The 12,738-nt window shown below is 39.7% G+C and overlaps 1 protein-coding gene across 1 annotated transcript in view; it reads left to right on the forward strand.

Moving 5' to 3' along the window:
* KL (klotho) overlaps positions 1 to 12,124 on the forward strand; it is a gene marked incomplete at both ends in the record, with an annotated part of 50,078 nt that extends 37,954 nt beyond the window's left edge. Inside the window, 3 exons of the mRNA XM_082277814.1 lie at positions 4,239 to 4,507; positions 6,960 to 8,076; positions 11,787 to 12,124. Coding sequence (XP_082133940.1) covers positions 4,239 to 4,507; positions 6,960 to 8,076; positions 11,787 to 12,124 — 1,724 coding nt within the window. The remainder of the gene's footprint in view (positions 1 to 4,238; positions 4,508 to 6,959; positions 8,077 to 11,786) is intronic.
* Between the last annotated feature and the right edge of the window lie 614 nt (positions 12,125 to 12,738).

The raw sequence follows: 12,738 nt of genomic DNA on the forward strand, positions 1-12,738 counted from the left end.
ATATGGGAAGGTAAATACTGTGCAATAGGAATTCCTCTGAAAAAACCCATAAAGCTGAAATAGTACATTTTAAAACAAAAAATTGGAACCTTTTCATTCTGCATCTTGCCCTTGCACAAATTTTACATTTGTACAGCTGTGAGCATCAATCACAGTAATTTGAATTTACATGAGTTAAAGGAGAACTGAGTGGTTCAGGTTGTATAATCAAAATAATTTAATTTGTTAACCTATTATTTTTTTCCAAACAGTAAGAAAAATACACAGCCTTAGATGAGACCTATTTTCTGTTTTCCCATTTCCTTGTGGCAAAACATTTTTTCAATCCTAGCAGTCGCCAATAAGTTATTTGGGTTCCTATTTCCACTTTCATTGTCTTTTAATTTCTTAATTTAAAATTTATTAAGTGATTTACTTGTCTACAGTCCTTTACAGTCTACAGTTTTAAAGGGTATTAGTGTAGCTATTAGTTCAGATGAGATAGACACTGTGTTACATTGCCATTTTCATATGGTGAATGAATAAAATTGCTTTCGTTTTATTCTCAGCAGTAACGAAGATGCAGAGGACTCCCAAACTGGTTTCATCTGCTATCCCAGAAACCTAATTATTGCAAATAAATTAAAAGGTGAATAAATACCTGAGCCAGTGGATCCAAAATAAAAAGATGGAAGCAAAACAGTAACTAACTGTTCCAAGTACAGTATCACTAGTTTGCATAAAGTCAGACAAAGAGCTCATCTTCATGAAGAGGTCATAGTCCACTTGCCCCTATTTCTGCTTAGATTTTAAGTTGCTGGAAATACATACTTGGATCTGCCTTTTAATCACAGCTGGCTGGAAGCAATCTCAATTTACAAAGTGTCTTTCCTTTTATTGTATCACTCAATAAATAATAATAACGGCAAAAACAGTCTGACAGGCTTGTCATAAGATACTAGCACTTGGCTAAGCCTTTTATAGGAAAAAAAAAAGAACAAAGAAAGCAGAGACAGACTGGGTCTGCAGAAGGGACTTTGGTATCACTACAATGGAAAGTATTGCACCCAAATCTGCTGTTAGAATTTGCAAAATCCAGTGTAAATACCAAAGTTGTCTATGCAATACCTTGGGGAATTTAGTTGAGAAAGATCCACAAAAGGCATCATGCCGGCTGTGAGCCGAGTTGTTGGACAGCATTAAAAACCAAAGACAAAGGCACAAGCTTTCTCTCTGAGAGATGTAGATATGTCTATCCAGTGCAATAAAGCACTGTAATATGAAGATTGTTGAGGTATTTACCATGAGATTCACTCCAGTGGTGAAGGGACAGTAAAATGACACTGGGGCTGTAGCACTGAGAAGCAAGGATAATTAATTTAGACATGGGGCCACATAACTGTGATTTTGCTGCTTGCTAGATCTGGCCAGTATCTGTTCCTGGTTGTGTGTATGCACTGGTTCAGGCAGAACTGCTTGTTTCTGCATCTCTGTTAAAAAGTAAGTCCAGTCCAGTTGGAGCAAGCCTGTAGAGTAAAACAGAATTGGTGTTGAGGGCCAGGTATCCACACTGTAGGTATTTGTGAAGCCCATTTCTGGAATAATTTCACCCCAAAAGAACCCACGCCATGTATCCTGAGTCCACTGTGTGATGTGAACTGAAGCATGATGAGGGAGATTTGCTCAAAACTGAGCTCCTGATTTCACCTGAAGTGCTGATGTAGATGTCCATTCTGACACTGCATGCTGTAGACAAGCTCTGTACATTTTTTAAAATTTATTTTTTAATTTTCCTTTGGGAAAGGATATCTATTTGGGATTCACAGCCCTGTTTGCTATATTTTTTTTTCTTTTTTCTTATTTTTTTCCTGGGCACCATTTAGGGTTGATTAGAGTAACTAGAGCTGTAATATAAAGTTGTTAAATATTAATTAGAGCTGGTAATTGGTTGGAGATGTGTTCTCCCATGTGTGGGTATCTCACCACTTACTCTGGGCTCATATTCACTTCCCTTCTCTGTCTCTGGTGCAACAAACAAATCGATTGTGCCTGGTAAAGCAGAGCGTGTTACTTGGGAGGGTGTCCAATCTCCTCTGGGTCATGTTGACTAGTGGAGGTCAGGTCATTGTCTGGGGAGCTACCAGGTCTGAATTCAGAGTCTTAAGCAGAAAAGGAACAGCCAGGCCTGTGACAGGTAGGACCAGGCAATATGTCCAGAGGCAAAATATAGATCTTGGGCACCTTCCAGATGGAAGCGTGGGCTGAGGGCTTCACACACTTCTCCTTCAGGCACTGGGGTTGGAGAGCAGCTGAGCAGAGGGTTTTAAAGATCTGTATTTGATACTTGTGGGTTTGCCATGTTTCCTTGCATGACTTCTATGCTATTGAGCCAAACAGAGCATGAGCTGAACTGCTGTTTAATTTTTAACCCAGTTCTGGCAGAGTTCTGGTCTTTGCAGTATCACACTTCTAGGCGTGCTGTGTGGGATTGCTCAGGTCAGGAGTCACTTGCAGTGGTAGTATGGACAAGGCCATTCAGTTTCAAAAGCAAGGACAGTCTAGGTTTCAGTCAGCCCCATTTGGTCACCAACAGACATAAAGAAAAAAGAGACATACACAGAAAGAAAGAAAGAGACTCCAAAAAAACCCAAACCATTGATTTTCATTGTGGTCTCCCAGTAATATGCAATCCATGTGGGACACTGTGTTTGAGACTTCCAGTCTTCTTGGAACTTCCCAACATTTTTCGAGTTGCTTCTTTCATAGGTGACATTTAAAAGTTAATACATTTTTGTAAAAGTATTTGAGGAGGATTTTTACAGGGTGCTAAGGAAGTGTGGGGGTGCTGTGTGATGACTTACAGAAGGGTGAGATGCTGTTCAAAGAAATTCTCACTGAGACTGGTTCACACAGTGGACCTGTACTGGCTTTTACTCTGCTGGTATGGCAGATGTCATCATGGGTGCATGCAGAGGTTAGAAAAATACTGACATTTGCCAAACACAAAAGAATGGTGCCTTTAGGAGGAGAAATATTCCATTTCCTTAGACATTTTCTCATGACCTCTGACAAAAACTGGGCCAAATTTGTTGCTTATTTAACCCCATTGTTCCTTTAAGTGATTGAAACAGGGTTACAATCAAGAATCCATGTGGTCCCTCGTAACTGATTGTAATGAGGCGCGTTAGTAAAGCCAGGAAATTAGGATCTTGTTATTCTGCTTGCCTGAAATAATGCTTTCAGTGTTACTAGGCTGGTAAATATTATGTTCAGTCAGTATCCAGTTTGGGCTGACAGAAAATGGTGAGTAATAAAGATAAACTTTTTACAGAGCCAAACACCAGTTCAAAAGAACGTTTAAGAATGTGCTTAAATGCATTGCTGAATTAGGGTGGGTCTAATTATGTAATTAGAATAAGCACACTCCTTTGTGCTTTCCTGGAGCTGAGCCTCGCTCAGGAACATTTTGCTGAATCTCAGTGTTTAATACAACTAAAAGTAAGTACCATTTGGAATCTTACAATAATGCTGGTAATACTAGCAGATGCCAATAGATCCTAACATTAACCTTTGAAGTCTGTGGTGATTTTTATAAGTCAAACACTTGACCTAAAACATGCACATATTTTTAGAAACCCTTAAATATTTGAGCTGGAAAATGCTGTGCCATAGAAGATGTAAAGAGACAGAATTACCAAATAAACAGAGTTGTTCTGCATAATCACTTCTACTTAGAATCTGTGGTAATAAAAATTCATGTGCACACCAAATGTGCTGTCAGGTTTTTCTCAATATGTATTTGGAGTGGAGGAGATGAAAAGGAGTAGAACCTTGTTTGCATACAGGGTAGTGCTGCAGTAACAGCTGCCCTGGAGTGAGCTGCAGTGTGAGCAGAGCAGAGGGCAGTGCAGGGCAGTCACTGGCTCCATGGCTGCAGATGGCTCAGGCTCTGTTCTGAGGCTGAGGTTTGGTATGCCTGATGAGCAGCACTGCTCAAACCACTGCTGCACAGCTTCTCTTTCTAAATCTCGCTTCTTTAAAGCCAAGCCAGGTACCCCTGCTGCCTTCTACCATAACCTGGCAGCTCCCTGAGGGCAGTTGAAATATGTTCCCTGAATAGGCCTTGAGGAAGGCCCTGAGATACTTATCTGACCTGTTGCATTGTTCTTAGACACTACTGCTGCAAGCATTGCTGGTACAGTGTAATCTACAGAAGAAAAATGAGCACTGTGATATGTTTGGGTTTGTTCTTTCCTCAGCTATCCGGTATGACGGAGTTAACGTGTTTGGCTACACAGTCTGGTCCCTCCTGGATGGCTTTGAGTGGCATAGGGGATACAGCATTCGACGTGGACTGTTTTATGTTGATTTTCAAAGCCATGACAAGAAGTTGATGCCCAAATCTTCTGTCTTGTTCTATGAAAAGGTGATAGAAAAAAATGGCTTCCCACCTTTGCCTGAAAACCAGCCCATAGAAGGTATTTTCCCCTGTGGCTTTGCTTGGGGAATTGTTGACAACTACATTCAGGTGAGTCTGATAATAAAGCCAGCAGGCTGTCCAGCCAGATCAGTGCACAAGTTCACAGTGACATTTGCTGAATAGAGTGTCTTTGCCACACTCTAGGTGTGTATTACCAGAGTGCTGCAAGGAGACGGATACAAGGCTTTTGTGCCAAACACTGTTTCTTTCATTTTTCACCAGACTTTCTGTGTGTGGCCAAAGAGAACCAGTCAGATTGAGATACTATAAATAAAATTTTAGAAAAATGTATGGAAATGGAAAGTAGTCTGATGCTCATCTTCCCTTAACACATGTGATCAGTTACGGGAAGTCAGTTCTTTTCAGAGGGAAGTCAGTTAAATCTGCTAAACTGTAAATATATGTTGTAGAAAACTTCCTGGAAACTCTTAAAACTCCAGTGGCATGTTTCTACATCTTATGCATATGCATCCCGGTACCATTCGTAGAAGGATTTTATATAAAAGGAAGTGAACAGTATTAGATTTAGATGAAATTTTTGTATTCCTTATATTTCATTTTATTTCGTACTGTGTCTGATGAGGGCCTGCAGTGCCCCTGGATAGAACCTAGCTAGATCTGGTTCACAGCTCTCAATCTTTACTTCAACTGATTTGATACTTCGGGAGAATTTTTCAAATTATAAGACTTTATAACACAAGTGAAAATGTACCTTACCTTATGATTGCTTTAACTGTTGGGCTCTGTAATTCTCAGATGTTATTTTGGGTTGCAGAGCTTCTCTAACCACAGTAAAGAGGTATAAATTCAAAGCCAAGGCTTGATCCAAGAACAGAATTTTTAATTTATATTCTCCATGAAGGCAGAATCTTTCTTAAGGCTAGAGTGTGAGGAGCTTGTTTTTTCTCACTCCAAAAGTAAGATTTGGCTTTGTTCTCTTGAAAAATACTGCAGCCTCCTTACCTCATGCACCGATTTCCAAGTCATCCTCCTAGCTCTCAGATAGATTAAGAATTGGAAATGGAATTGCTGCTTTTGGAGTCAGTAACAACTATAAAGTTGCAGAGTCAGTCAGCCTACAACAGCTAAAAACATCCCTCCCATCCCCAAAACCTTCAAAGCTGAATATTTTCGTTTCAAAAGGCCATTCAAACATTTTGTGCTGTAAGACTTAGGTAGTTTGATTTGTAGATGCATCACAGTGGAAAAACTGTTTTGACAGCATTCCCACAGTATTAGTGGCAATGCATGCTTTAGTAATCTACAAGGGACAATTCTCCAGAAAAGCAATTTCCCTCAGACATGCTGTTTTTTATTACTTTCTTCTATAAGCACAGTACTGACCTCTCCGGAGAAAATAGCAACTGATTTTCAGCAGCTTCTTTTATACAGTCTGCAGAGCCTCAGCTACAAGTTGAACACTGGTTGTAGGCTGACACCTGCTTTTCAAACAGAGGGCAGGACAAGGAATCTGAACTTAGGGGGAAACAGCACACCGAAGATTAAAAAGAAAGAGAAAAGGACAAATAAAACCAAGGTACCGCTATCCTGTGGTTTGGATCTAGAAAGAATTACACAAAGTATGAATGAGGAGATTTCACACTGTGCATTATTTTAAGTAGTTCAATTTTTCATTTTCTAGTCCTTGTTGTGTTCATTAAAAAGTGAAAGTATAATTCTGAGTGACCCTGAGAAGCTCATCTTTTACTCTGTTACTGTGTGTCATACAGGCAGTTCTGACATCTGAAACCCTAAAGCCTTCTGGGAGATGCATTTTTTGTTGGAGTGACATATAGTGGGTTTACTCAGAGGCCCCCAAAAATTCATTCAGACATCAACAGCCTGCTGAAATAACTTGGAAATGACTTCAGTATGAATTAGTTAAAAACAGATGGATGTCTTTAGCAAGAAGGAAAAATTTTGCTTGTCAACCGAATTTTTGCTAAAAATCAAGTGCAGAGCATTAGTCCATCATAGTCAGGAAAGGAACAGAACACAGAAATGATGTTGTATTCGTTATTTCTTTTACTGCATTCAGGGAGTGGTCTTGAAACTGAATGTACTGGGTAATTTACAACAGACAGTCTCTCTGTAGGCCCTTCTTAATCTTGAAAGAAAAAAATTTTAAAACTTACTGTCGTCTTCACTGAAGATCTCCTTCTCTTGAGATCTGTTGAAGGCTTAGTGCCTTATCCCTGAACAATCCCTTGTTTCTTCTGGAAACTGGAGCAGCTTAGAGAAGACATAAACATGATTACCATTAGCATAAGCTTGTTTGAAAAGTAGGGTAGAAATTATATATAGATGTGGTACTTTACTGACATCACTTGTTAACAGAAAAGTCATTCATTCATATGAGCCCGAGATGCCAGTATCAGAGATGCTGAATGTAATGTTTTGACTTAGGATATTCTTTCACTAGGCTGTGCCTGATGGTTATGATGCTCCCACCTACCTAGAACAAACAGTTTGAATCTGGTGTGTTTCTTGTTCTTCCTAGGTAGACACAACACCTGCCCAGTTTCTTGACTCCAGTGTTTATGTGTGGGATGTTCACCAGACAAAGAAGCTCATTAAAGTGGATGGAGTTTACGCCTTGAAGCGCAAGCGTCACTGTGTTGACTTTGCTGCTATCAGGCTCCAGATCTCTCTTCTGCAAGAAATGCATGTCACACACTTCCATTTTTCACTGAAATGGTCTTTAATCCTTCCTTTAGGTAACCTTTCTCTAATCAACCACACACTTGTACATTACTATCAGTGTTTTGCTAGTGAACTTCTCCGAGTTAACATAACTCCTGTTGTTGCTTTATGGCAACCTATGATTGAGAATCAAGAGCTTCCAGTTTCTCTTGCCAAATATGGAGCTTGGGAAAACACAGAAACTGTTCAGGCTTTTGTTGAGTATGCCAGATTCTGCTTTACAAGTCTTGGGGATCATGTCAAATTTTGGATCACCATGAATGAACCATCTGTGAAAAACCTGACATACACAGCAGGGCACAACCTGTTGAAAGCCCATGCAAAAGTGTGGCATCTTTATGACCAAGAATTCAGGAGATCTCAGAAGGGCAAAATATCTATAGCTTTGCAAGCTGACTGGGTAGAACCAGCTTGTCCTTTTTCCAGGAATGACCAAGAAGTTGCTGACAGGATTTTAGCGTTTGACGTTGGCTGGCTTGCAGAGCCCATCTTTGGGAATGGAGACTACCCAGAAGTGATGAGAGCATGGCTTCACCGAATAAATAGTGTTGACCTGTATAATTTCCACTTGCCTTACTTCTCAGAAGATGAAAAGAAATTAATACAGGGCTCATTTGATTTTTTTGCCTTGAGTCACTACACTAGTACCCTTGTGGGCTCAGAGAAAGAAGATGCAGTAAAATATGACCACTACCTTGAAGTTCAAATGATCAATGACATCACATGGCTTCACTCTCCCAGCAGAGTTGCAGTAGTGCCCTGGGGACTGCGTAAATTGCTCAAGTGGGTGAAATCAAAGTACGGTGATGTCCCAGTTTATGTTATGGCTAATGGGATTGATGATGACCAGAATATGGTGCACGATAAGCTCAGAGTGTATTACATACAGAATTACATCAATGAAGCTTTAAAAGGTAAGGAACCACAGATGGTTTATATGTCAGAAATCCCACTATTAGTATACACAATGTGATAGAGTATGTTTAGCTTTAAAAGACATGTCCTTTGTAGAATACTCCATAAATGGGATGTTACTACAGTGTAACAGGTGATTTTCCCCTTGATTTATGACTGTTTGATGTTACTAAACATCAGGAAGACTGACCTTGCTCATATTCTGCATAAGACAGCAGAAGAAATTTTATAGATTCAATAATTTTAAATAGAAGTTATGTGAGTAGCTCCACATGTATTTAGTCAGATTTTCATCTTACTGCACTTCTGCTGTTGTTTTGCTTTGTTGCTTCTCTTCACTGATGTGCCTTACGGCTGGGTATGAGTTCTGTTCCTCAGCTGTCTCTGTATCTTATCCAACAGTGATCTTATCCAACAGTGATCTTAATAATAATTCAGCTGTCTACCTCATTATGCCATTTCCTGGACTGTTTCCTGCTATTCAGAACACAAACCAGTCTTTTTCTCTGTCTCAAAGATTCATAAATTATAAGGCAAAAAGGAGGCATTTTGAGTCATCCTGTCATACAACACATGCTGTTTTTTCAGAAAGGCACAAGACCCAAATGAGATAATTTTTACTGATGAAGAATCTTTGGCACCTCACAGTATGTGTATAGATATATATAAAAATCTCACTTCTACTATTAATTTCTTTAGCTCCAACTTTCAGCAATTTTGTTGTGCATTTCCACCTTTATTTTACCTGTGTAGGTATTTGCAGACAGAAGACAAGCTATCTCTCATTTATCTCTTTGATAGAAAATACAGACAAAGCTCTTTGTGTCCCTTGCTATAAAACATCATATCAAAGCTCTGAGTTACTGAGTTTTCCCTGTATGCTAGGACTCCTCATGAGAGGGGTAAACCCAGACCTGGACACACTGTTCCAGACACAGCCACACTTAGACAGGTATAACATAACCTCTTACCTTCCTCTTTTTCTACATGCAAGCAGGCTCTTGGCCTTTTTGGCCATGACAACAGGTTGGTTACACAAGTTCTGTGGTGATTTACTGAGATTTTAAACTCAGTTACAGATTTCTGCCCCTCATTCCAAGGAGGACTGCCTCTTCAAAAGTAGGTCTGCTTGTTCTTTGACATCTTCATGTTTGGTCATGTTCAAATGCCAGCTGCTTGCTTGTGCAAGCCTTGCTACACTAGCTAAGTTATGTCTCTAATCTTTGTGATACTTGCAGATTCTGTGAGAAACAGTTTTAACATTTATTTCAGATTGCTTATATATTTAAGATCATTAAATGACTTAGTGCTAAAAGCTGAGCTCCATAACCATGGTAGAAATACACCCACTGTGACACTACATATGGTAAAAATACCTGCATTTACATTTCTAGTCTATTACTTAATTCTACTTGAGACCAGTTGAAATCTATTTATTATGGTCTTCCCTTGACCTCATAACATTCTATTTTCTTGATCCAAATGCCATATAATACCAAGTCATTTGCCTTGTGAAGCTCTAAGTATATAACATCAAACATCATTACTTTTATTGATCTGCTGATCTCAGAAAAAAAGATGTCAAGTTAGTTTGACAAGATTTATTTTTCATAAAGCTAAGATGATTGGTGTTGATCATGTATTATGTCCTAAATTTCATATTTATCAAGCTTTATATAATCTGTTCCACTCTTTTGATAGGTAGTGAAGGATGGCTGGCAGTTCCTGTCCACTTTATTAACTATTGGCCTTAACTTCCTCCTCTCTAATTTCCACCTCTTTCACAAATTACTGAACATCAATATTAAGTGCCCAAGAGTTCATTGTCCAGCATTTTGTTGCACTGGGTGTGTGTTTTATAAATGTATAGTTAAAAACCATATTTTGGCTATATTTGGGCTTATGGTTTCAAACTGTTTTTATTCTGTATTGCTTGTCTCCTTGGCACTTGTGTTTTCAAAGTGTCTGTGGATATGGGCTTTTCTCCCAGTTCCCATTAGTGAGAACACCTACACATGCATCTGTTTTTTACAGAACTTTGCCCTTTGTACTGTTCTGGTACCACTGTCTCCCAGTCACTTCTTTTTCCCCTCTTCTGTCCAGCCTGTAAATAGCTCCTGTGTTTCTCAGCTTAACCTATTTTCCTATCTGTTCACCTTCTTTGTCATGGATAAATATGTCTCTGCTAACTAGCTATAATACTTTTCCTAAAGCTTAATCTCCCTCTTTAGGTACCGTACACTCCTCCATAGTGTTTGGCCCATCAGCTTCTCCATTTTTTTTCTTCTCCCACTCTGGTATTGCACTTTTGTCCATCTTGTTGTTACATAACCTTGGCATCATGACTAATTCAGGTTTCTCCAAGACTTGCATTTCTTTTTGGCAAGACCCGGTGCAGTAACTAAGATGAATTAGAAATCTTGTGTCCTTACCTCAGTATCACAGTGTAGAGGAATAATAGTGGGATTGGTACATGTATGCCCTGGCCTTAAAGTCCCTATTCTGCCTTCTTCCTCCAGCTGGTTTCAGGGACTGCATGTGGAAATGTTTGTGCATGTAATGTTGCTCACCTGCATTGTTCCAGGAGAGCCAACATGTTTGTGCAGATAAATGAGTCCAGGATACAGTACAGGACCCTTTGGATTGAGGCTGTATTTTGAAGTGCTTTGTACTCTGTTTAAGTACATCTTTGCCAATTGAAAACAAAGAACAGCAGCAACTATTTATGTAACACCATTAAATCCACCTGCAGTTCTACAAACACAACTAACTATCCTGGCCAGCAGCTCTGTAAAAGGGCAGGTAAATATTATTTCATTTTATACATGAAAAGTAGGTTAGAGGTGCTAAAGTCTTGCATGTGGCTTCAGAAAGGATTATTTCGAGAGGCATATGAAAATTCAGTTCTGTGTTCATCTGTTAGAAGATATTGGTTTAATTTATTAAAACAGTGATTTTTGAGAGATAAAGTATTACAGTTTGAGTTTACTACCTTGGATTGATATTTTTGTCAAGCGGGACAGATGGCTCAAGGTTAACACTGCAGCTGCTGGGCCTCTTCCAGTAGCAGTATGGATTGTGGACATGTTCTCAGTAAAGACTAATACAGGTCATCTTGGATCAGACACCTGGGTTAATAACAAGAGAGGGCTGTGATTTGCATAACCTTTCCCCTTGCACTGGTGATACCCCAGTACACGACCTCAGCGTGGCTGTGCGATTTTTCTGGTGTCACTGTGCCTTTGCTAGTGAGAAGTGCGGCCTGACGTCCTCTGTGCCTTGACTGTCCCCATCAGGACGTGCCCTGCAAGGGAGAAGGAGCAATCAGAGAATCAGGCTGCAGAAAACGAGGGGCAGGAAACCCAAAACCTGTATTCTTTCATACGTAACAAAGAGAGCCATCTTTTCATGATAGGCTTCATGCTGATCATTAAACACAGTCAGGCACTCACAGCTGTGTTTACCAAGCACAAGGAAATAAATTGCAGGATGCTCACAGATCACACTGTCTGGCAGTGGCTGATAGACTCTTACTGCTTATGAGAAACACTTCATAGATGTATATGTACCTTACCTAATTTTTGAGAGGAGATGTGCAGATGTGGGTTTAACATCCCCCTGCCCCTCCTTTACATATGGGTGTATGGTACTGCTCTTGAATGCAAAGTGACATTGATTCATTTCTTCAACCCTTTGTTTTCTTTTTCAGCTTACACCTTGGATAACGTTAACCTTCAAGGATATTTTGTCTATTCTTTTAATGACAAGACTGCCCCCAAGTATGGTCTCTACAGCTATGTTGCAAATCAATATGAACCAAAGCCTTCTCTGAAACATTACAAAGAAATAATTGACAATAATGGTTTTCCTGGTCCTGAAACTCCTGAGTTGCTGTGTCCAGAAGAGGTTGCCTCATGTCCCAAATGCCACTTCTTCCGAACCAGAAAATCATTTTTAGCCTTCATCTCTTTTTTATTTGTTGCTTTTATTGTTACTATATTCTTCATTACTTACTACTCCAAGAGGGTAGAAAGAAGGTATAAATAGAGCTGCTCCTTTGAATATAACCCTCACTGTCCTTTTTCTTGCATCTCCCTGGGAAATCTGAAATAAGAATGCGCAAGGCTGTGATTGCTTCAACATTAGGAACGCATTTACATTGCCTGATACTGCAGGATATTGACATTGAGAAACTATTGCTTGCATTTGGCTTCCAGAAATCATTTTCTCTGGTGTAGTACATTTGGCTTATGACCTGTGGTTGGAGTTGTCTCACAACTTTCCCTGGGAACTTTTGTTGAGCAGATGCTTTCCCCTTCTTGGTTTTGCCCCGCTGAACTGGACAGGTGAAAGTAGGTTTTGGAAACATGGTGTGATGGAAGAGCCTAAATGTCAAATTCTCCAAGACTGGCATGAAACAAAAGGGTTTACTTTTCCAAACTAGGGTTTAACACTGATGTTTCTTAACCAGAGCCAGAACCTGACTGGAACAGGGATCGTGACTAAGAAGAAAGATGGAGGAGAATTGCAAAAGCTGTGCCAGGGGAAAGAATAACCCCTTTCCTAAAGCAGATGCAGGAGGAAGAACAGGGGGAAATGAATCTGTGCTGCTGGTAGCTCTTGGTAAATCAGCTAAGTAGTGCTGAGACTACATGTTACTT

Source organism: Coloeus monedula (assembly GCF_965178545.1).
Source record: "Coloeus monedula genome assembly, chromosome: 3".
Classification (NCBI taxonomy): Eukaryota; Metazoa; Chordata; class Aves; order Passeriformes; family Corvidae; genus Coloeus; species Coloeus monedula.